This window comes from Pinus tabuliformis, chromosome 4_2 (assembly GCF_031772625.1).
Source record: "Pinus tabuliformis cultivar Carrire ecotype Pingquan chromosome 4_2, CPIR1, whole genome shotgun sequence".
In the NCBI taxonomy this organism is placed as follows: Eukaryota; Viridiplantae; Streptophyta; class Pinopsida; order Pinales; family Pinaceae; genus Pinus; species Pinus tabuliformis.
Genome location: NC_142304.1, coordinates 32,822,734 through 32,849,048, shown reverse-complemented (window position 1 = coordinate 32,849,048; position 26,315 = coordinate 32,822,734). Strand labels below are relative to the sequence as shown.

Sequence of the window (26,315 nt, the reverse complement as noted above, 5' to 3'; positions counted from 1 at the left end):
TGCATTTGTATTATCTTATCACGGACATCACTTAGGACAGATATTATATTTCAGTATCAATGATTGATGTACCACTTGACATTTTATACATTTTATATTGCAGTTGTATTTTCATATTTGTGTGAGTGTTTGATGTTGATGTTGCTTTGAAAGAATAAAAATTCGTAAAAAAAAAATGATTATTTTTTTAGGTTTTCCGATATTTTCCAATATTGTCAATAACTTAAATTTCAAAACCTCGCGATGAATTGCCAATAACAATAAATGTAACATTGGTGTGGGTTCTTTTTAGCACTTTGAAGTTGCAGCAAACAAAATCTCCCTCCAACATGCAGGAAATACAATTAATGTGAAAAATCAAGTATATTTAGTTTCTACAATTTTCATCATATATGGAGAAAATGGCCATCATCGGCACTCAAGTGGGCACAAGGGAATCTGTATTTGTACCCTAGATACTGCAAAGTTAACAGCATCTGGATAGTTCAGAACATTATCAACTTCAATGTTCATTGTCTAGGAAAATGACCTAAATTATGTGCTTTTAGCAACAAAAGATTATCATGGAACATATTTCAGAAAATCTAAAAGATAAAAACTGCGTTCAAACAGACCAAAATGTTAATGCCCCATTTATTACTTGGGTCCTATCACAGACACAACAGATGTCTTTCCTTATTTCAAAAACTAAAACGACCGTCATAAATGCCAGATGCATAACCATGAGACTAAACAGATTTGATATCACATTAATGAAAGAAATAAATGAATAATATCACTGCCACAGTCAAGGACGAAAAGGTATTCAGAAATGACCGAACCCTTGGCAGATGGAATCCATAAAAATCATGTTGTCGGGAGTAAGACACACTTGATCAAAAATCAAGATCTTTTAGGACAAAAATGAGCGAGGGATGCTCTGAAAACTAGGCCCAAATTTACAGAAAGACGCACAAGCAGGTGCTCTTAATCAGAACATGACGTCGGAAAAGTTTCATGTAGATACAAAATTATTATGATTTCCAGCTGATAGACTGCCTTATACCTCGATAAATTAGACCAAGAGATCTTCCAATTAAACTCACCAGAAGGAAAGATATACCTTTGCCAAGTCTTGTCAAAAATTCTCTAATCAAAGGTCCCATGACATCAGAAAATTCCAAAAATATACTGTAGCAATACCTCCTGCAGCAAGATAGAATGAGATTGAGATAATACATAAAACTCAGTCCAAAGTTCAATTCATTGTTTCTACAGTGATTTCTCAGTAACCAGCAAAAACGAAAGTTACAAAGAAACTGAAAGACATTAATGACACCACACAAACATTTGTAGATTATGAATTAGATATCATCATATGAACATACCATCCTGATAAGGCCCTCAATTCCTTTGTTCTTCTTATCTGCAGCACACGCTTACAAATGACAAAATCTTTTAAGAGCTCTTCATGTACCATCTTCTTGGAATTGACTTTCTTATACCATCCACGGTTATCATTCTCTGTTTTGGCAGACTTTTTGACAACAACAGACTGAAGAGTCCATAAATTAAACCGATCCTCATAAATGGCTATGACAGACGAAAAGTTGTCTTGCAACCATCTGTTCAATGCAACCTGTAAATCATAAGACTTCCAGTTAAGCAATGAAATTTAGAATTTTCCAGTTATGGCCAGTGTCCCATTGCAATAATATATGTCAGTTCCCAATTAAAACCCAGTTTCTGTCCACCCACATCTTCGATGTCTACTGCCAAAACAAACTGAATATTTATTATCCACTATATTCTATTTAATATTTATAACTTAAAATTGGATATATATGTAAAATGCTGCAGTAGTGACCTGTTGCTGGATTATAATGCCTGACATTTCCTAAACATAATTGCAGGATAAAAAATTTAGCTTCATCCCACCAAATACTGATTAATATTCTTACTTTGAAGGATGGTCTGAAGTTTAGAAGCTGAAATCCCTTCAATCTAAATATTTCACGACTAGAATATAGCAGGAACAATCATCATAAAACTTTCAAAAACAAAATATTTGCATAATCCACCTCATTTCGAAACCTCTCAAGAGAGCGTGTTGCCATGTAAGAGGGCTGAATCAAGTTCATCAACCCAATCCCACTCAAAGTATCATTGTCTAGGGATATAAGCTCCAAGCACATGGTTGCAATTCCATCTGCCAAGGAAATCACCAAGTCTTCCAAAATATCAACAGCATGCTTTGCAAGAAGATCATAAGAACAGTAGCTCCCAATTCTGCCACAGATAATTAACTGAGTATTATAATCAGAATAGTGGACTCAGGTTTATCATAGTTACAGGATCGAAAAAATAGGAAGATTCAGGAAGGAGGAGGTTTGGAAAACTTCAAAATTTCTAAAATTGTTGAAAAGGTTCAAAAATATGGAACATATAAAGCTATACATATTAGCGAGAAATTCAAAAAATGAAAGAAAAATGCATGAACATGCACAGAAATCAAAATTCAAAAAAGAGATATGCATAAGCGTCAATAACATAACATTGCCCATAGTTTACAGCTTAAACTCAGAGCTTAGATGAAAATTTAAACAGCTGCAACAGCAAAGCCTCCTTTAAAGTCATGACTGGTCCTAGGAACAAAATCAGAGAGAATAATAATGAAAGTAAATCCTATTTTTTTCTCTTATAGAGTGAAAGAATATGATGTGGGTAGCTCACAGAGCTCTAAAGCAGTTTTTTGGCTCTTAAATTGATTTTTAAGGTTCGTTTGCTTTTAAGGGATGGTTAAGAGGTTCTTTCAGTTTGTTAACCATTAGTAGCACTTCTGCTATTGAAGGGTTAAGAACCAATGAGATTTCATTGCATTGGTCTCATTTCAAATCCATCTAGGCATCGGTATTGATTAGAGTCCCATTCTGACTTGCTTTCATCAAATTCTAAAGAACAGTTATTTTTAACAATTTTGTTTTTTCAATATCCATAGATCTGAGGTCCGCGTGTCAGATATGACTGCATATTCTTGATCCATGTGAAGAAGCGAGTCAAATGACACTGTTTTCACTCACGTGCGAGCTGATCACTTTTACTTGCATTTTCACTTTTTGTTCTTTTGTAAATGATAGGCTAATGCTCCATCTACCCATGATTGGTGTTTTCCTAAGTCACATGACAAGAGGACACGAGACATGGTGAACACGTAAATATGAGTATTCGACACGAGACATAGCGATCCCAAAAACAGGACACAGGGGACATGTTTTATAGATCAAGCACACGTTTTGTAGATGTTCTAAATTCTGAAAAATATGGATCAGGCACTATATATATATATATAGTGCCTGATCCATATTTTTCAGAATTTAGAACATCTACAGATATGAATCATGATAATATCTATTTAGTAATTTACTAGTTAGTTTATTAACTTACTACATCAATGATTTTCACAGTTCAATGTTCATTGTCCCTGTTATTAACAATTGTTCAAGCACATAAGAAACTAGAAATTTAGAAATATCAAGATTGATAAAATAAAACTAGAAATTTAGAAGTAGAACTTGGATATTAAAACCATAAATTGCAGATTTTTCATTAAGTCATCAAAATCAAAATGTATTACATAGATACCGAGGGAATGCCACTGAAAAATACAAAATAGAGTAGATACAAAATAGGTAGGAATATCATAGCTCGTCACTGTCGTCAGTGGTACTAGTCATGACTCACTAGTCACGACTCTATCAATGGTCCAGGTCCTCCTCCTTGTGATAATCACCATCACTATCGTTGTCATCTGACTCTGTTCCATCCTCGTCCTCTATGCCCAATCCAAGATTTGTTGTTGCATTTGTTGGTGTGGAGGATGACCCCTCAAGAGACTCATCATCAAAAGTGATTGCCTCTGGCACAAGGTCATTAAGATCCATGTTGGCTAATGCCAACTCAATACTATCGTCCACACCCATACCATCACGAAACACATCCCATGTCTTTGTCTTTCCCTTCAAACACTCTTGCCTCTGCTTGTAAATAAGACGAAGGTTGGTGTGCACATACACCATTGTCTCCGCCCTGGATTTCTCAAGCCTGCTCTTTTTCAAACTATACAAGTTCCCATATGTACTCCAATTCCCCTCACAACAATAGGATGAAATAACATGAGAGAGGACCCTCAAGGCTACCTATTGTAGAATAGGACATGTTGCCCCATGAATTTCCCACCAAACATAGGCATCTTTGGTCCCCCTATCTCCAAGTACATCATACCCCCCAAATCGCCTAGTTCCAATGGAGAACTCTACAAATTCTTCTATCTCCACATATATCATACCCCCCAAATCGCCTAGTGCTAGTGGAGAACTCTACAAAGCCTTCCTCAACCTTAAGAAAATATGCTTTATCTTGAAATATCCTTTCGAAAGTTTCCTTCCTCCCCTGTGAAATCTCTCCAGCTGTGTGAGGAGGGTATCTATGTGAGGTCCCACCACGAAGCCACTCTTCACTGTAGTACTTGGGATTCAAAGAGTGAGCTAACCAATACAAAGGTGTGCAATTCTTATCCCACCTAGAGATAAGAATATCCTGTGAGGTGGACCATAAACTCTCTATTGATATCTCATATCCAGGGCACTCATTCTCCATAACAATAGTCTTCACAAACTCAATCATGGAATCCCAACCCTCATAAACCTCTCTTGAGAAAGGCTAATCTGTGTCTGCAAACCACAAGAAAGGAATGACAGGGTTCATGATCTCTATGGTAAGATCCACCCTCTCCCACCAACCATCATCTAACACAGTGTACTTTAACTTTTTTGAAGTAGGTTGATCTGTCTTTCTCCAAAAAGACCAAAGATCTGAAATAACCATGGCCCCAGGAGCGACCTTCATGTAATGTCCCCAAATTTTGGATTACCTAGTCAGGTGGTTAGGAGGGATTTCCAAAGCTTGTGTCAACCCAGTCATAAGAGCTAGATTACTCCATTGGTGGGCTCAGAGGGTTTTTTGAGGATTTCTAGGGGTCTGACTGGGAGCACTTAACATATTTCATCATCAGGATCAATTTTGCATGGTTTTCTCTTGGTTTTGTTGCATTCTGACGATTTCCGCAAAACAGAGTTATTAACAGGCATATTTTAATTAATTGCACTTAAGGTATTGTTTTGGGGCAATCACTTGGAAAAACACCTTAGTGTAATAGCTCGTTGGGATAGAGGCGAAAAGATCTACAAGGTAGGATGATGAAAAGGGGCTTTGGGTGGTCAGTGTGACCACAAAGGAAAATTAAGCGTTTTTCAACATTAAACGTGACTTTAATTAGTTTATAAAAGTCACTTTGTTGAATAAAGAAAAGAAAAGTTCCTTTAATATTTAATTGGATGGAAAATGTAAGAGTTATAAAAAGGGAAATGAGGGGGTCTCTCCTCATTCTTACACTTGGATTTGGAGAAAATGAGCTCTTGGAGAGTCGTTGGAGAGAAACTTAGGGTTTGAGGAACCCTAGCCACCATAGCTACCTACAGTGTTGAAACTAGACACCATAGTTGGATTTGAGAGTGAAATCACTTAGATTTCACTATGGAAATTGAAAGGAAAATTTAATTTGCACAAGAAATCAAGGTAGAGAAGGTTTATTAGTTGATTCTATTTGCTTACATGATGTTTTCTACTTCATTTTGACAGGGAGAAGTATACCCATTAGAGTTCAAAGCCTTCAAGTCTTAGTGGGGTTGAAATCTGCAAAAGTAGAAGGGTTCGAGCCAATGAATAAAGGGGTAATTTCCTTCAGTTGAGAATAGTTCAAATGGCCAATGGGAGAGGCTACGAGATATCAGCCAAGGAGCACGAAATTCCCTTTTGTCATCTGATGTCGTATTTGCTGAAGTAAAACCAGCGCTGCTAAACTAGGACAAATCTATGCTTGTACGGCAGTGAAAGCCATGTGGCAAAATCTATAAATGATGGTAATATAGCTGAGCTGTTTGGGAAGTCCTGTAACTCCAGATTGGATCGAGGTTATGCCTGTAGCAATCTAAAACCATTTCCAATTTGTGGGTGCACTCTACACTAAAGTTTGGAGGTCGAAATACTTATTCACAGCCCCTCTCGTGGACAAGTCCATCACAGTGGTGGTGCGAGTTAAGTAGGGGAGGAAAGGTGCCTTCTGGACTGCATTTTGAGGACCTGCATAGGAGTTTCTAGGCAGTGATATCAGTCCTTGTTGTGGCCATATTTTTATTATCAGTGTGCTCAATTTTTGCCTTGAATAGTTGTTTGAATGGGTTATTCTTTAGTGGTAAACATTGTGTCATACCATATGCATTTGATCCAATACCCAGGTTCCTCTTCTCATACTTGTGGCACTGTATTTTTCATTATAAACTCAAGTGTAGCCTGTGTATATTCCAAATTGCATAAATATCATATCTTCAGTGGATTGTTTAATTTTCTGAGTACGAAAATGTTTTATCTATTTGATATTTAAGTCTTGGCCTTCATTCATAACATTACACATGTGCCTAGTGAAACACAAACCAAATATACACCTACAACAGTGTTCATGTGAAATGTTTGATGAAAATTTCCAGTGGAGAAATTATCTAAAACTCTGAAACTGAGTGACCAAATTGAGGCATTTCCAGTAGGGAATCTTACACTTCAACTCCTTCAACCTCTTAAGCATGATGACTGAGGAAGCAAACTAAGTATATGCAATCTTCAACAATGATAGATGTGTATATTCTTTATATATTGTGAGTGCATCGGTATGGTTTTGTACAAATTTCGGATATGGCGTGCATCTGCAATAATATTGCCAATCCATGTCACATCTGAAGCAATAGATTTAAGTGTTAAATTCAAGAAATGAACAATGCATGGTGTCCAAAATACGTGTGGATATTTAGCCTCCACAATCATGCTAGCAGCTTTGCAAACAAGTGCATTATCGGTGATGATTTGCACACAACATTCAACACCTACATATTAATAACTTTAACAAACAACTCACCCATATATTGTGCATCAGTGTATTTACCAAGAGCATCCATTGTTTTCAAGAAGACCAGTACATTTTGGGAATATACCATGAAATTGATGAGAGGATGGCTTGTTGCATCTGTCCATTTATCAGAAATAATCAGTGTTCTAGGAGGACGTGTCCCCCAGGGTGGGGTGCACACACCCGGGAAGGGGGGACGTCTAGGAAAACATTTACCCATGTCCCCTTTTGGGGAAACGTGGGGACGAAGGGGGAAATGTTTCCCCAGTGTGGGGAACGTGTCTCCCCAAAAGGGGTGCTTCTAGGCATCCCCCCCAAAAGGAGTGCTTCTATCCATCCCCCTTTCGAGGGGGTGCGCCCAAAAGCACCCCTTTTGAGTTTCAACCTTCATAGCACTGACTTCCTTAGCATGGTTTTCCTCCATGGTCAATAACTTATTCAAAATACATATTTGACCAGCTTCCACATCTTTTATTACTTTTTCATTCTTTGCTTTCATGCCCATGAAACAGTTTTGCATATAGTTTATCTCTTTCTTATGATTTGCTTGCATGGTAGCCAACTGATTATTATAATTGAATCTCATGATGGTCATTTCTTCATCCATAGTTAATAACTTGCTTTGCATAGAATTAATTTCTCTGCCATGATTATCTTTCATGGTTTCCATTTCCTTCTGCATGTCAGTCCTCATATCCTCCATATTCTGAGCACACTTTTCTACTATAGTGGTTACGTGATCAGAGTGTTTAAGTTTCATGATATCCATCTCCTTATCACGCTTTTCCAGGTGGGTGTATAAAGTTCTCATATCCCTGACGTAATCGGTTACAAATTTTTCTTCATTAAGCTCCATATTTTTTAACAGCTGCATTTCACTGAACTGCATGTCTTTAACCAACTGCTTTAGTTCTTCTATAATTTGCTTATCATTTTCCCTTTCATTGTCGACACCGATTTGACAACTTGTCCCTTCATTCCCACTGTCATGGATTTGATCTGCAACGGTACAAGTGGATGGCACATTCTGATATGGAGAATTGTCTTGAAATCTTTCATTGACGGTTGGATCCTTCACAAGATCACTTTCATTCTATTGCATAATTTTAGGGGCACAAGGTGAGCTACCTTGATAACCATATCTATCTGTAAAAGCATTGACGATGTCTTGTAAAGAAGCGAAAGAATCTTCAAGACAATTATTAAACCAATTCAAAGCATCACCCTCTAAAGAAAAGGCAAATAGACACATTTTGACATCTTCATGATCATACTGGGGAGAACTACAATATATGAGCATTGTATGAGTAAACCTGCATAGATGCTTTCTAACAGCGACTGAATCACCACCCGAGAACAAAGACAATTTATGAATGGCCACTTCCGGAATATCATGGAGAACATCAGTAAAATGACACGGGGTAAACAAATCATCCATGATGAATTGCCTGAAGGAATAATGAGGGACCAAATGGATGATAGAGAGAGACCCCTGTTCAAGAAAATCAAGAGATCCACAAGAAGCGAGCTTCTAGTAGAAATTCTTGTAAGAAATGAAAGAAGTGGAGTCGCCACTTGAACATGAATCTAACTCTAGGATCCAAAAGGCAACAAACAACCGGATATAAGGGAGGGCTTCTTGTCTGAGAAATAATAAATGGAAGAAGTGGAGTCGCCACCCAAACAAGAAACGAACCAAAATGTCCAGGTGCTAAAGGTGCAGATGAAACGATTAATGAGATGACAAAAGATAGGGCGATGAAAAGATCAAATGACGCCAGGAAATGTTGTGTCGCTTGACCGGCTAATGAATGGCGGAAAATATGAGATGATTAAAACGATGTCGAGAAACCAAGGACAGAAAAACTCTATCCCTAGTGGCAATTCCAAGGAGTGTTGACTTTGCCGGCTCGAATGAGAGATGAGAAAGATGAAAGATGAATGTCGAAGAACCAAGGCCCAATAAATCGGTCCCCGGCAACAGCGCCAAAAATTTTGTCGTTGCCGATAAAAATGATAAAGATGATATGAGGAGAATGAAGATAAAATGTCGTTGAAACGCCGAAAATAAAATGTCCCCAGAAACGGCGCGAAAAAATGTTGTCGCACAGAATGTTTAGGCACCACGACAACGGCTCAGATTGGGGGCTGTCACCCTGATCCCCAATCTCTCTGTTTAAGTCGTCTCCCTACAGCAGGCTAAGAGGGGTAAACCCTATGGAAAAGTGGAATGAAGAAGAACTAGTTGGGAACCAACCAGTTTGGGAGACATAGTGAAGCGATCAAGTACTTGATTAAGATTTAGCAAGACTTATAGAATTTGATTAGATTTTAAACGATTAATACCAGTGCCTTATGGAGTCAACGATCTTGCTAGGAAAATTAAGACCAAGTAATCGATTAGAAACTACTGCTTAGATAAATGACTATTTTATATGAAATGCAGATCCTAAAACTAATGTGAGATGCAAGAATCTTGGTTAATTTTAGTTAAATGCCTATCTAAGTTTTAACCTTTCGATCCTTTCTATGTTGAACCTGATTTCGTAGTAATTGGCAGAGAGAAGATCAGGAGAAGCACACTAGAGTGTGATTAATGATACCTCTCCTGAAATTCTAACATACCCGGTGCCTCCGACGCTGCAGAGAGTTGTGGCTCTGACGACTGCAAGGCCACCATTTTAAGTACTATTAAAAGCAGACTACTCAAGCAAAGATGGATGGATACATATCTCTCTATCGACCAAGCTTATGCTTGGAGGTAAATTTTATTTCTGCAAAACTAACTTATATGCAAATGCACCAGATGATGAGAAGATGAGATGAAGTTAGATTCAAGGATAAAAAGATGTTTATGTCGCAGAAACTTCCGATACCCGATGAAATGTTCGCTTTATTAAATGAAGACTTAAAATAAAACCCCTAAAAATATTACAATTAAACCACAAGCTTATTTAAAATCTTTTTTGATACAATTATAGCTCAAAGAGAACAAAAGCTTCTCTGCAATCAATGTCAACAGATGCTCAAAAAATACTCAGTTTATGAAACAAAAAATATGCATTTTATTACAATTCCATGACAGAGTACTTAATTTTCAGAAATTAGTTTTTTAGGACAGCAGTAAGAAAAGCTTTATGACAACAGCAATATGACAATGAAAACAGTAAGCTATCAATGATATCTTTATGCCAAAAATTTACCGAAATTTTTCCAAACTTACCCACATGAATTATCAAAAATTTTCAGCCTGTTATGATGTGATTTCCGGAATTATATCAGATTTGATTTACTTATTACAACTAGCAATTAAAATATGAAATAAGCCTAATGATGAATATCCAATTCAAGAAATTAATTCCTTGATGTATTAGACAACTTAGGAACTGATTTTAGGCTAACCCACATGAAATTTTTCCATTGTTATATTTCAGACTTCAAAAACAGAATTATTCAGAGATAACAGTGACCCAAAATGTAGATCTAGACTAAATTCTTGATACATATCAAATATAAATGACTTATTAATGTATTTAGCAATTTTTTATTTAATTTCAAACAACTTAGATGTGTTTTTCACCACTATTAAAAAGGTATATGACTATTGTAGCAAACAGTGAGGAAAAATATGGTTTAGAGATCAAACCCTTAGGCCCTAGGCCTTGAAGATCACTTATACCCAAGTTGCCAAAAAGAATTTCAATATCTGAAACACAATTTTTTACCAAATTTTCTACAAAAACCCACCAATGATTAGCTTCAGAAAATCAAATATTCAAATCAGAAATGGAGCAAAGGAATCTAGGGCCAATGAGAGCTAGCACTAGGCCCAATAGAACTAGCGTTGGGCTAGGAGAAAGCAGATCTGGGCTTAGGAGCCCCAAAACTTGAAACCCTTGTTTTGAAAAAAAATTGCTTCAAATCTTCAGATTTATTGCAAAATCTTTAATGGTTGGCCCTACAAAAATATTTGAAACAAGATATTGCCCTCCAAGGCCTAAATTTGTCTCAAAACCCCCAGATCTGTTTGAAAAAATCCCAGATCTGAATATTTTCTTGGCTGATTTTCCATATCTATTTCGACAAACAATCTTTGAGCCCAGATCTTGCCCTCCAGGGTCTAGATCTAGCTCAGATCTGAAGATTTTCTTGGCTGACTTCTTAGATCTATTCCTGCAAACAATCTTTGAGCCCAAATCTTGCCCTCCAGGATTTAGATCTAGCTCAGATCTGAGGATTTTCTTGGTTGATTTCTCAGATCTATTCCTGCACAAGTGAAAAGAGAAAACCCAACACCCAATATGTACAAAAATAGAGCAAAATCCCAAAACCAAAGTGTTAAAATTCAAAATTATGTTACAAAAAATTCAGATCTACACAAGTAAATAACAGATCTATACAAATAAAATAGTAAATACATATTTATACAAATAATTTACAGATCTATCAAATCTGAGGAGTATGAGTCCAACTCCGCTCCCAGATCTAATAATCTAAGGCTCTTAATAGCAAGATCTATGAAAATTCCCACAAAATATTTAAAAGATTTTGAAATTTTCGAGAGGTACTAGCCCAAAACCACCCTGCAGAAAAAAGAATATCGTTAGATAAATCCTGAGGCTCATATGAGGTAGGCTTTTCAGAAAATATGTGTTGAGAGTTGGTTGGTCCAACCGAGGACTATCCCCAAACGCTCAATGAGAACCTGAGAGATCTTCTGCAAACACTAGATCACAATGAAAGCTGCAAAAAACACAGCAGCAATACTGCTGGATAGGACCATCAAATCAAGTAGAGAAATAAAACAAAAATAAAATTTTGAAGAAATAGAGATACCTGCTACTTCAATCAAAATTAAAAATGTTACCCTAGATCTAACAAACTGAATAAGATACTTGTATTCAGATTATTCTAAGAGAGCTATTGATTGATAGTTTTCACCTAAGTTGCACGAAACGCCGAAACGTTTCGGAGTTTCCAAAACAGGGACGTTTAGAAATGTCACCTCCCAAAAATGGAAACGTTGACCGAAACATCATATATGTATATTTAAAAATATATATATAAATAAATAAGTGAATAACACATTATCTTGTAAGAAAAAAGGGAATAAGACCCATAGATGACAATTTAAAAACAAAAACAAGTATATATTAACTCTAATAGATGATTACATGATGGTCGAGTTTCCGCCAAGTTTTGGAGTTTCGGGTACGGGTACGGCCCGAAATGCCGGGTTCTTTGAAGTTTCATGCAACATAGGTTTTCACATAATATTAAGCAGAAATTTAAACAATGTTACCATAAATTCATGAAGAGGAACACTACAGCGCATTGAAACCCCAAAGACTTGCATTAATTCAAAAAAGTATACAAGAGAGCTTGAGAGCTTAGTACACGATCCAGAAATTGGATCAACTGACTAACAAATGACCTATTTAAAGATAAATCCTCCAACGGCTAGTTCGAGTGATCATCGTCAAAGCAATCTAAGTCGTTGATCAGCATTAAAATTTCTTTTAATCTCATCCGTCGAAATTTTAAATTATTGAGGAAATTCGTATTTTTCAGTGAAATGCATTTTAACTAATTCAAAAATTAAATTTTTGAATTAATTTCCTCAAAATTTTGACTTTGACTTAACCTCAGGGACCAAAAGCTTGAAATTTGGCAAAATAATTAATTTACCTTAGTCCCTGGACCTCTTAAAATTTATTTTTTAAGGACCAACGAATTTTTCCTTTCAGAAAAATTAAATTTACCTGGGACCTAGAATTAATTAAATTTTTGGCTTAGGATTTTAATTAATTTTTGCCAGCAAATTTAATTAATTAACCTATGAGGAGATAAATTATTTTTCCAACACTCAAGACCCTTTACATCATGCTTTTCACATTTTTTATATCTCATGGGGGAAAACCCATTTCCAAAAGACCCTCACAGACTACCCAGTTCTGCGACACAAATATAATCTAGCAGATCAAGCAATTTGTAATAAAATAGCCTAACCAAATTGTTAGGATTATTCTCAAATTACTTTTACATAGACTCGACCTAGAACACTAAGACTCCCCTAAGATCCTAGTGACAAAATTCATTCCGACTTCGGGGTAAGGCTGAAGGAAAACTCTACCGACCATCCGAGAATGGATCAGTGAGACAAAAAACCTCCCGAAATGTAGATCGTCACCAGAAAAGTAAGTTTACCTAGGTGATTACATACATGACAAGGATCTGTTGAGATTATTTACATTATACACACGCAGACTGGGTTTACATTATAAGATGATGATCAAGCTGATGATGATAGCTGGACGGCACAAACACGTCGATCAGGCACTATCCCTTTTGCAAAAAAAGGGGGTGTATTGCTATGGGTCGTTGACACGTAGTGGTCAACAAGCCCTATTATTGCTATGCAATTCATGGTAATGTTAGATTCTTAAAGTAAAAGTAGCATTCTTTCTTATCTTTCATTTTCATCCTTTTACTTAAATTTTTAACGTTACCATGAAATGACTCAAGATGTTTGAGAGTGGTGTTGACCTCATTGGATTTAATATGGAGAAAATAGAATTTTAGATCTCATTGAAAATCCAGCAGACTTAATAGTTTTTCAGGGTTTCAGGATCGGGAGGATTGCAACATTTCCATTGGATTTTGCCATGTATGAGGGTATGGAACGAGTATTTAATCAAGAGCACCAACCCCTCTATGTACCATGATGTTAGTGGCATTGGTTGTCGAACTCCTCTATCATGACCCTACCAAAAATGTACCCATCAATCAAACAAAATCTTGACTTGACATGCTATTTTTTTCTATATTATTTTAATGCTTAGAGGGTGATATTGATAACGAATATCCCAATATAGGTAGTGATTTTGATGATATATAGGTATTTGTTGTAGCACGTTTTTTTTTTAAATGTTAGGGGCCATTTAGAGCCTATTTATTTCAATTCAAAGATTGACTGCACTTGGTGCTATTTTGGTTATGTGCACTCTTACATGTTATATAAATGAAAACTTTTGCTTATTTGTGTATAAATGGTTTGGATTCATATGGATTCACATGAATATATATGTTTTTCTTTAAAATTTGAATATTTTATGTATTTTTTGTCGACCAGTGTTTTGGTCCGGTTTTTTTACCGGTTCTGACTTATTCCCGATTAAGAGGGTTTTCTGGTTCAGTTCTGATAACATTGGTATCTACTATAGCCTATTTTTCTTAGTACTAATTAGATTCTAGAATGATGAATGATGAATTTAAATTCTAAATCAATTTGCATTCTAAAATAATAAATGATGAATATGGATCAATGTATTTCATTATTGAATCTCGTGGTTTATGGATTAATGATGAGTATGAATGATGTATGTACCAATATGAATGATGAATATGGATCATTGTATTTCATTATTTAATTCAATTATGTATGGATCAATATATTTATGCTTTCATTATTGAATATGAATTTGAATTTTATTTATTTATATATATATAACCCGATGTCTCCCTATCCCCCCCTAAATTTCCCTAAATTTTGAGGGTACTCCCACACGTCCCCCCTGTGCGTCTCCTCGTCCCCCCTAAATTTCCCTAAAATTTGAGGGTACTCCCACACGTTTCCCTTGTGCATCTCCCCGTCCTGAAGTCTTGGTGGAACATTGCAAATAACACTGGCACCAGATGAGATCCATGATGATTTAATAGGTTGTAGAATTTTATCCATCTCTTTCCTTGCCTTTGTTGAAATATGTAACTAGGTTTGGTCTTCATACTGACAAATGTAATGTATTTGATGTAAATAGAAAAATAAATTTATCATTGTCATATTTAGGCATGGGTTTCATGCTCAAGGAAATTTATTTATAGGTCAAGCACCCATTGAGTGCTTCTAGGGCTTATCATCAAGTCTACAAATAAATTGAGTCGTCGTCATTTATATTGTTATTTATGTAAGACCCTTTAGGGCATGTTACATCATGTAAAGAAAATTTAAGTAGTGAAAAGTGTCAAATAGACCCTCCAAGAAAAAATCAGCCTTCATAAGTGGACAAGTCGGCCTAGAGGCAATGACTCAACCTAGAAAGAAGCATATATATAAGAAGTTTGATCTAAGAAGAAAAGAGGACGAAAAAGGAAGTTGAACACCTAACAAAGAAGAAGAAGAAGAAAGCGAAGTTTTGAGACTGTCTTTGGGCTAATATCCTTCACATGTGTGAGATAATTAGGGCATCTATTGCAGTCACTGGAGACCGAATTGCAGAAGTCAAGTTAGGGTTCCAAGTGGTATACTTTGCAAGACGAGCTCCATAGAAGGAAGAATAAATTCAAGCAAAGAACAAAAGAGGAAGAAATTCACCATCTTCTCCACAAGTGCAAGAGCTACAGTTTCTGCTGAAGAAAATGTTGTTGGTTGAAGTTGCAGAAGAATCAACTAGGGGTTGAAATTACCGAAAAATCTGCTAGGGGTCAAAGTTGTAGAAGAATCTGCTAGGGGTCGAAGTTGCAAAAGAAACTGTTGGGGGGTCGAAGTTGCAAAAATTGTTGAGGTCAAAGTAGCCGAAAGGAAAGTTCATCAAGAAGGAAGGATTGACTCGATCTTGGAGGGTACTTTGACAAGGGTCTTAGGTCTTGGAATTCGTCATTTGAAGTTCTATAAAAAAAAAAAAGAGTTGTTGTAGGTTTTCCTCTCAAGAAGAAAGGTTTTGGCCTTGGCTAATAGTCTATATCTTGTGTCCTCTTGTCTCATTGTTCTTTATTGTTTGGTCATTGTTTGATTATATGAAAACTAACTATAATCAAGTGAAAGGAGATAAGTAAAAAATTAAAAATACATCAAAATCAACTATCAAAGTAAGAGAAATCACCTATTCTAACTGCCCTATAATTCTCAACATGGTATCAGAGCTAAGGTGACTACAACAAGAAGAATAAGGCACTTTGAAGAAGGATTAACAAGGGTCGAGCTCAAGAACTATCATTAAAAGGTTCTAAGGAGCATCACAAGGATCATCAAGAAAGTCAAGACATCAAAGAGGACATCAAACCATCAAGAAGGACTACCCATCTCTATTGAGAAATCTATAGGGAAGTAGTTAGGAATATTTCTCTTTCTATGATAATTGTTTGTGATATCTTTTTACCTTTTCTTACTTATTAGCTTCTTCTCTTATTATTATGATCCTTTATCATCAAACAGCGACCAAAAACAAGAAGAACAATAGTACACAGTGTATAAGCGGCAAGCCAAGGCTAAAACCTCTCCACTTGAGGAAAACCCGAAAATCTCTTTTCTTCTTACAGATTCTTCAATTGACAAATTCAAGACCTCTAGACCAAGAGCAATACCCTCCAAGACGAAGTCCAACCTCTTTTGATGATGTGCTTCCTTTGCCCAAGTCAAACCCAGTCAAATCTCTTCCAGCAACACAACTTCGACTCCTAGCTATAGAATTTCGGCCTCTACTGTAGGTCTGAAATTTTCAGCCCACTGCAGCTACTACTACATCCACACGTGTCAGCGAAATTAGCCTCCCAGCAACTTCGCTTGCCTTACTTCCTTGTCCAGGGCTAGTAGGAGACCTATTAGGTCCTTCCTCCAACAACTTTGATCCTCTTCCAGCATATAGAGTATTTTGACCTTGAAGCAACAAACCCTAGCTTTCCTTCTTTGCACATGTGAGAGAGAATTATCCCAAGAACAATATTTCTTCATCTTCTTCCTTCTTCGTTAACCTTCTTGCTCTTCTCCTTCACTTGAATGAGTGAGAGATGAATGTGTCCAAAGGAGGTCGATTTCCCTCCTTTATATAGGCTTCCCAAGGTGGACGTCGCTCCTCAAAATAGGCCAACTTATCAGCGACCAGGCAAACTTGGTCTTGAAGGGTATTTTGAAAGTTTTAATGACAATTAATTTTCTTTACAATATACAATGTGCCCAATGGGGTCTTCAACTGATGAAAATAACTCTTTTGACTTCTTGACCTAGGACAAATCCTAGAAGCACTTAATGGGTGCTTGACCTCCAAAATAAAATACCTTTTACATGAAACCCATGCTCTAAAAATAACAACAATAATTTTTCTTTCATTTTACAAATTACAAGAATCAAAAGTACATTTCCTATTTATGTAGACCAAACCTAGTTACACATTTTTCAACAATCTAAACTCAAGGATCACACCATCTAGAAGAAACAACAAGAAGACCTCAAAGGCTCTACTTTCAAGAAGAACCCTACCTCCACTCGAAGAAAGAAGGATTACACATGTGAAGCATCTTGAAGCCTCCACTTTCTAAGGAAGCAAGAAGAAGCATCGCCATCATCATCAAAGGAATCAAGGTGATCTCCCTCTCTTTGAAGAAAGGATCACATCTCTAGCATACTTGAATGTCATCTCCAGAAGAAGAAGTATTTTCATCTTCAAGGAAACTATCATCATCAACCATCATCAAATTAAGGAAGGCATCAAGTTGAAGATATCATCTACAAAGAAGCATCTTCACTTGACAAGTAAGTACCTTTATATCTATGTCTAAATCTATCAAAATGACTTCATTTTGCAAGGAGAGCAACAAATTGGTTGGGTCATCAAACTTCCTTGCATGGAAAAAGAGGACAGACTTGATCCTCATAGAAAATGAAGTTATTGGTCATGTCAAGGGTAAAGTCTCCAAACCATCTGAAGAGCAAGCTCAAGCATTATCAAAGTATATGAAAGGGGAAATAAGGGCTCAAAGAATCCTTATAGAATCAATCAAGGATTCCCTCATCCCTTATGTAGCAAAGTTGGAGACATCAAAGGAAATCTATGAAAAGTTAGTAGAACTGTTTTCCGTAAGCACTGCAAGAGAAGTGATATCTTTGAGAACTGAGCTATACAAAATGAAGGTATCAAAAGATGAAGGGGAAGCCTCATATATTATGAGGGTGACACAAATAAGAGACCAACTACAAGAGTTGGGGGAAATAATGTCTAACAAAGAAATAACCATCGTGGTGCTCAATGCACTACTTGATCAAGCAACTTTGTATCAAGCATCTATGGAAAAGGAATCCACCCCATTCAATGAACTTTGGTCATTATGTAAGATTGAAGAAACCAAGTTGAAGGCAAAAAAGTGATGTGGGATCAAATGAACAAGTTCAAGCATTTGCTACCATGGCTAGGAGAAAAGGAAAGTTTGGGAAGTTTGGTCCTTAGAAAAATAAGAAGATCGATATGTCAAAGATCCAATGCTATGGATGTCAAGAATATGGGCATTTCATGAAAGATTGTCCTAAACTCAAGAAGGACAACAAGGAAAGAAAGAAATGAAGCCCATATCACTGAAGAAGTAGAAGAACCTGATGACAAGAAATCTAGGAAGGAATAAGGGAAAGATCTTCACTACTAAGACTTCTCACATAGCAAGGAGAAGTGGGAAGTGAAAATACCTCTACGATGGTTAAAGATCGCAGTTAAGATTCAAAGCCTTGTAAGTATGACAGGATGCATCATATTAGAAGATGGCATCATAGTAAGCATACGATTGAAGTAGATGCTCATGACATCATTATGGAAGCTTGAAAGGATAGCTGAAGTAGAAGTCTACATGGTTGTAGTAGTCATTATGATAGAAAGAAAGTAGCTCATGGTATCCTCATTGAAAGCATGATAAGGCAACCGAAGAAGTAGCATATATGGTTGGAAGAATGTCATCTAGCATGATAGAAATCTAAGAAATCATCATACATCATCGTCATTAGAAAGGAGCATTTGCAGGATGAGGATCATCGAGATCCTCTACTAGAATCTTAATGAGAAGGTTCACTTGGAAGAAGCAAATGTCTTGCTAATAGTCTATGGTCCACCTTGTGAGGGATCCACTGGTATGGTATGATGACATAGGAGTGCAGCATGTCAAGATGGTTGAAGTACTTTCAAGCAAGGAAAGGAAGCTGCCAAAGGAAGTCTAGATGACCAAAAGAAGAAAAGAGGTATGTATATATTTGATAAATTAAGTCATGTCATCATATAGTTGCGATAACATGGTTGAATGCTCTATCTCATGAGCATGATCAAAGAAGAAGGATCTCTTCCTTTAAAAAGATGCATGAAGGCATATACCTTGAACTAGTTCACATATTGATAAGATGAAATCAACATAATATGTCCTCATATGGAATATGAGGTGGTTGACAAAGATGAAGGAACTATGTATAGAAGTTCCTGGGAAGCAATATGTGAAGAAAGGAAGAAGAATTCGTAAAAGATGCAACTATAGTCACGTAAGATAAGATAAGTGATCAACATCTGATAACTAGAAGAATTAGCTATGACATCTCCATAGAGAAGATATGAAGACTTTGATAAAGTTTGTAAAGGAAGGAGACCCTTGACATTGAAAGTCTTGGAGATGTGTTTATGAATGTGCAGGATGTTGATGTTGCAAGAAGCAGATGTCATGATGAAAGGCCATCATAAAAGGTAACTTTGATTTGATGTTCATTTTTTATTTTTGAACAACATTTGGTTGGGTTGAAACATGGCTACTGAAAGAGAGTTGTAAATATCATCTACAACTAGGACTCATAGGAATGGATGGAAGATCCTGAAAGAAACATGACATGGAAGAGGCGGCTATGTGAAAAAAAGCCGGATGTGGACTGGACGATCACTTTCCGATGCAAAGAAGGATGACATGACTATTGGTTCAACCCTATGGCTCGTTGATGGAAAGTGATGGATGGTTGATGCCCTACGAAGAAGATATAGAAGATGAAGCCTCCATAATGAAAAAGATGAAGTTCATGACATCGAAAGGAGGAGCCCTACAAGCAGTTGATAGTACCATAATCTCCACCAAAGAGCAGATAGTTGTTATTGGTAACAAGTCTCTAGTTAAGAGGGAACTTCAACAAGTCCCTAGGTAAAAGGGAGCTTGTGTATATTCCTTTTTATAGGAATGAGTATATCTTCCTTAGTTGAGAGGGAGAGACAGACACACTATTCTTGTCTTCATGTTGTGAAGAAAGAATGGAGGATTGGGTAGGCATCTAAGATTAATTTTGATATTCTTTGAGGATGAGGTAGGGCATCCAATAGGTAAGAGTAGTCAAAGAGGAAATTCCTTGAGGATGTGTTATTCCAAGATAGGAATTGTCCTAAAAGGACATACCCTATGAACACCCAGGTGGGGTATGTGCCTTGAGAGACAATGATGATGGTGTCTATCAGTCATTGGTCTCGCTAGCATTGTGTTCTGATCTTGTGGAGAGATGGAGTTGATAATCAAGGCCTTGCTATGTGACAATGATGGTTTGTATGATGAGATGCTTTGGCATAAGCTAAGGAAGTAGCTTATGAGATGGCTTACCAATCTGAATCTTCTTATGAGAATTCTTCAGTTTTAGAATGTCCAAGTACCTTGTATAGATTATGAATACCTCCCTAGTTAAGAGGGAGTGTTGAAATATGTAACTAGGTTTGGTCTTCATAATGACAACTGTAATGTATTTGATGTAAAGAAAAAATAAATTTATTATTGTCATTCTTGAGGCATGGGTTTCAAGCTCAAGGAAAATTTATTTATAGGTCAAACACCCATTGAGTGCTTCTAGGGCATGTCATTAAGTCTACAAGTCAATTGAGTCATTGTCATGTATGTAAGACCCTTTTGGACATGTTACATCTTGTAAAGAAAATTTCTGTAAAGTCAAAAGTGTCCAATAGACCCTCCAAGACCTTGTCATCATCAAAAGAACATGTCAGCCTTCATAAGTGGACAACTCGGCGTAAAGGCAGAAATTCGACCTAGAAAGAAGCCTATATATAAGAAGACTTCGACCTCATTTGAACATAATCCAATCAGCTCTCCAGAAGTTGGATCTATGAAGAAAAGAAAACGAAAAAGGAAGTCAAATACCTAACAAACAAGGAGAAGAAGAAATAGAAGTTTTGAGATTGACTTTGGGCTAATATCCTTCACATGTGTGAGATAATCAGGGAATCTATTGCAGTGGCTAGAGACCAAATTTCGGAAGTCAAGTTAGGGTTCCAATTGCTATACTTTATAAGACGAGTTCCATAGAAGGAAGAATCAATTCAAGCGAAGAACAAAAGAGGAAGAAATCACCATCTTCTCCAAATGTGCAAGAGTTAGGGTTTCTACAAAAGAAATTGTTGGAGGTCGAAGTTGTAGAAGAATCTGCTAGAGGTCGAAGTTGCAGAAGAATCTGCTAGGGGTCGAAGTTGCAGAAGAAACTGATGGGGAATCGAAGTTGTAGAAGTTGTTGAGGTCGAAGTAGCTGGAAGGAAATCTCATGAAGAAGGAAGGATTGACTTGGTCTTGGAGGGGACTTTGACAAGGGTCCTAGGTCTTGGAATTGGTCATTTGAAGTTCTATAAGAAGAGAAGAGTTCTTGTGGGTTTTCCTCCCAAGAAGAGAGGTTTTGGCCCTAGTTGATAGCCTATATCTTGTGATTTCTCAACAGCCTTAACCAACAACGTGGCTCTAAGCTTCTCTGAACTTGGAGGCACATACCTAGTTGGAGCCATATCAACTAGAGCTCAACACATCTCAATAGACAAAGGTGATCGTTCAACATTAATTAAATGATGTTGAGATAGAAAAAGAATGCAATTGTAAGACCAACCTCATATTGCTTCTCACATTGATAAATATTGTCCATTGGACCATAAGATTGGGCTGCCCTCTTTTTTGTTGGTTGAATTTTTGTCCCACTCCCAAATTTGCTAGGCCTAGGTTGATTCGTCAAGAATGTAAGAGGATCTTCATTTTTTCTAATTTCCATGCTTGTTGCCACCACATTCCCCAAGACAGAGACTTACCTCAAAAAATTAAGGCTGCAATCTGCCAATGCAAAATGAAAAAGCAAATAACCCAATTGTATTCTTTCATGTTTAAGTGAAGAAGCTTACGGCACTTGGTCAAATGGCCTACAACAATAACTGCTACTTGGTTTTCATAATGTTTACTTTCAAGTTCATATGTTTTGCCACTTCAGTGCTGGTTCACTAGTGAAATTGAACAAGATTTAAGTTGCCCACTAGCCCAGTAACGCATAGATATGGCAACTTGCAAGTAATATAAAGTATAAATTTATAATTCTACAGATGTATGTTATAAATACATTCTTTGGCAGCCCCAAGAGTTAGCTCAATCGGTCAAATCAAGTGCCTAGCCAATGGGAGGTCACAGGGTTGAATCCCGAAATCTCTTGGGGTCAAGTCAGTAAATAGGCCGAGGGGTGGAGTGGCATCCACTCAGTGTTAAACAACCCTGGGCGTAGCGGATACCCACTGACCCGGGTATCCGTGAACCAGTAAGTGAAGAAAAAAATATATATTCTTTGGCACTAGGCATTTAATAAATTTCTCTTTTGTTGTTTCGACAAGCTCTAAAATTTGAAAGGATTACAAAATTCGAAAATTCATTCTAATCGAAACTCAAACTCGTGGATCATTCTTTTAAAAATTTAATGTGTGGACCTGTGGGTATATTTGAACATGCTTACCTCTGGTCCATCTACAAATCCCTCAACACACACTCAACCCTATCTCAAAACGCACGATCACATGCTTAGTCATGCGCTCTAAACGCAAAGCAAGAACGCTCAGTCACAGACTCACAGGCTCCAAACACAAAGCAACTCTACTCATGTCCAAACACTTAAAACATTAGGAAACTCTATCAAGATGTGAACATTGTGCGCTCAACTCTAGCGGAATACCTCATAGTAAATTCGACTCTAGCAGAATTCCTCGTGAACAATGACAGAAAAACTAAAAAATACAAGTCGCGCACTTTTAATCATTGTTTTTCGTGGGACACATGTCCTAAAATCGAAACACGTTAGGGCACGTTTTCGCCACATCCCAAACATGTGTCATGATTTTAGGACACGGTCAAATCTGTATTTGACACGTTTTATGCCACATTTTGTGTCCGACACATTTCTTTGGAAAATATTTTTCTTTTGTATTTGCTTATAAATAGAAATTTTTATGTATGATAGGTACAAGTGGTGGTCATGATTCCAAGTAGGCACTAGATGTTGTAGTTCGGGGTTCTGGTGATTAGATCGGTAAGAGGTTAAGGACAACATTGAGCATGTTGTTTCTTCATTAGCATGGCACGTGGCAGTTGTTAGTAGCATCTACTTCTATGTAAGTTCTAACATGGACAAACCCAAATCTGATAACATGGTTGACTTAGGGAAATTTAAAGTTTTGAAGCCAAGTGTAAGAGGTTCATTTGAGTTGAGCCATTAGCTAACTTTTAGAAAACAAATTCAAAACAAAAATCTTATCTTTTCATGCATACAAAGAAAAGATAAGAAAAATAAATAAAAATTGTCAGTGTTAATGAAGAGCATTCTCCCACATGCCAATCCCATCAAACAAAAGGAGGTTGGGTTGACTTCATTTGCATTATTGGAAAATCATTGGGTTTAGGTTTGCAATGAGAACCCACATAGATATCCAGTAATTGCATGGAAGTTTGTTGTTACAATAATGGTCTTATCAGCTTCAAATGAAGCTAACACTTTCAAAAGTTTTGATATCCTATGCATAGTCTATAGACATGCAATATGTGATAATTCTAGTTTAAAGCTTTGGCAAGAGGACTTCGACCCCCTCCCTGTTTTGGCCTCGGGATTGTGCTCTAAATGGGTACGCTTAGGGAGCACGCTACAAACCTTTTGGACACACACCCTGCTTATTTGGGAGTGTGGTGCTCCCAAAGCTTGGAACTACACTCCTGCCACACTCTCTCAACGCTTCACCCACGTTCCCTAGATGCTCCCTATTACCCACTAAAAGTGGGTAACCCATAGGAAGAAACATTTTCTCCTCTTTGAAAACCAACCAACCAGCAACCCTATGATAGTCAACAGATACTATTATGCCATATTTCTCCAACTATTGCTCCAATCATATCTCTCTCCCATCTAGCATTCTTCTTGAAGGAAGGTGGGTGATCTATCAACAAGTACTCTAACAATTCCATCAATCTTGTTCTTTCATTTAATGTTATGGGGATATTGGTATGGATCATGACGCAAGTTGGATGATTGAATAATCTCGGTTGTATCCTTGTCCCCACACTTCACCTGGGATATTAGTCTTTGACTCTAATCTAGTGGGACCTCCTCTAAGGCCTTAGGGTTTAGGAAGGGCACTTATTGATATAGCATATCCAAGGTAATCCATACTTACCACTTTCCATCTCTCTTGATTATCCACTTCCATTCTTTGGGTTGATAGTCATTGGTTATCGCGATTAGCACCCTATATCCACATCCTTGAGTTGGGGCCCAAAAACTTGGCCCCTAAGGTTGATGCAACTAAGAGAACAATAAATGGATATAAAGCCACAATGAAAAGAAAATATCAAGTGCAAAACATTGTTGGGATTTGTTTATAATGTGGGTGAAATCCTAGCATGACCTCTACCCCCCTCATTAGCCATCACCCAATTCCTTGAGCATTTAATCCTTCATACAAAATAAAGGAACTATTGGATGTCCCAACCCTAATGAAAAATAAGCTACTAAATCCTTAAGGGGTATTGGAAAAGCATAAAGCAAGCTCAGTATCCTTAGTTATGCACCAAAGAAAGATAAATCATTAAAGTAAAACACACACGAGAGTGGTGGAAAAAGCAAGTCAAGGAAAGGGAAAACATGCCCCCATGATTGCTCCCTGTTTACACCATTAACACTCTAGATGTTGGACCCCCATTAGTTGGTCTCATGGCCATGGCATCTTCCTTGAAGTCTTTCCTACTCCATGACAACCATATCACATACACCTATGGATTGATGGGTCAACCTAGAACATGTCATTCCCCTTGGGGACTTGAAACACCTTATAGGGTTGTTTACGTAATCATCCCCAACATAAGTGAGGTAACTTGTTTACTGGTCTTGATCTAGTTAGACATTTGAAAGTTAGTTTTATGTGAAGTATTTATGTGCCCCTTTGTTGAAAAGTGTAACTAGGTTCGGTCTTCATAATGACATGTGTAATTATGATTTTATGTATTTGATCAAAAGAAGAAAAATAAAATTATTATTGTAATGCTTGTCTCATGGGTTTCTTGAGCAAGGAATTTTATTTTAGTAATAGCTCCCATTGTGAGCCTTTAGGATTTGTCATCTAGTCATAAAAGTCAATTTGAATTTTGTCATCTAGTCATAATAGTCAATTTGAATCTATGTCATTTACGAAGGACCCTTCTTGGACATATTACACTTATGTAAGAGTCAATAGAAATGTCAAGTAGCCCTCCAAGATTGAAGGATCAAACAAACAAACCATGTGGTCTCAACGGGCAAGGACAAATCAAGACCTACAACTCTTTTGATCCTTTGGCCAAATTTGATCCAATTTGCTCATTATGTAATGATAATGGACATAATGAACGGAATTGCCCCCTCAAAAGAAGATAAGCAAAAGATGAGAATCCCAATACATATAAATGTGGCCTAGCTCTATGTGCTCACAGTGATGAAAATCATTGGTTTGTGGATAGTGGGTGCTCCAGACATATGACAGGTGACAAAAGGAAGTTTGTCTCATTGAAAAAAAGGAAGGAAATGTATCCTTTGGAAGTGGCTCTACCAAAATTGTTGGAAAAGGAACCGTTACCCTTATTAATGGAAAAGGAAAGGCTCAAAATGCTTTGCTGGTAGACGGGTTCAAACACAAGCTCTTGAGTGTTAGCCAAATCTATGATCAAGGACATAGTGTTGTCTTTAGCACTAAAGATTGTGAAATAAGGAACTCTTCCTCAGGAGAACTTGTGGTGAAAGGAGTTAGAACATCAGATAACGTCTACATTCTGAACAAAATTCAAGAAGATAAATGTTATCTAAGTCAAACAAATGAAAGTTGGTTGTGGCACAAGTGACTGGGGCATACAAGTTTTGATAAATTGATCAATATTAGCAAAATTAATGCAGTAAGGGACATTCCAAAGATGTTCAAACCAGATCAAGTTGTATGTTGCCCATGTCAACACGGCAAGTAAACTAGAACCAACCACAAGACTAAGGAGTTCTCAACATCAAAACCTTTGGAGATCATTCATGTAGATTTATGTGGGCCAACTAGAACTCCAGCACTCCAAGGAGAAAGGTACTTTGTTTTATTTGTTGATGACTATATGATAATGATGTGGGTATATTTCATAAAATATAAATACGAAGCATTTGAATGTTTTAAGAATCTTAAAGCTCTTGTAGAAAATGAAAAGTATTCTAAGATTAAATGTCTTACAACCATTGTTTTAAGAAACG

At 36.9% G+C, this 26,315-nt stretch overlaps 1 protein-coding gene across 6 annotated transcripts in view; it reads right to left on the bottom strand.

The window, feature by feature from the left end:
- Nucleotides 1-717: 717 nt before the first annotated feature.
- LOC149168193 (phosphoglycolate phosphatase) overlaps nucleotides 718-26,315 on the bottom strand; it is a 242,752-nt gene continuing 217,154 nt past the window's right edge. For all 6 annotated transcript variants that reach the window (XM_089428158.1, XM_089428157.1, XM_089428161.1 and 3 more), the window contains 3 exons: nucleotides 2,061-2,268; nucleotides 1,368-1,618; nucleotides 718-1,185 (listed from right to left, as the gene is read on the bottom strand). In XM_089428158.1, the coding sequence (XP_089284284.1) occupies nucleotides 1,014-1,185; nucleotides 1,368-1,618; nucleotides 2,061-2,268 (631 nt within the window). In that variant the 3' untranslated portion in view covers nucleotides 718-1,013. The remainder of the gene's footprint in view (nucleotides 1,186-1,367; nucleotides 1,619-2,060; nucleotides 2,269-26,315) is intronic.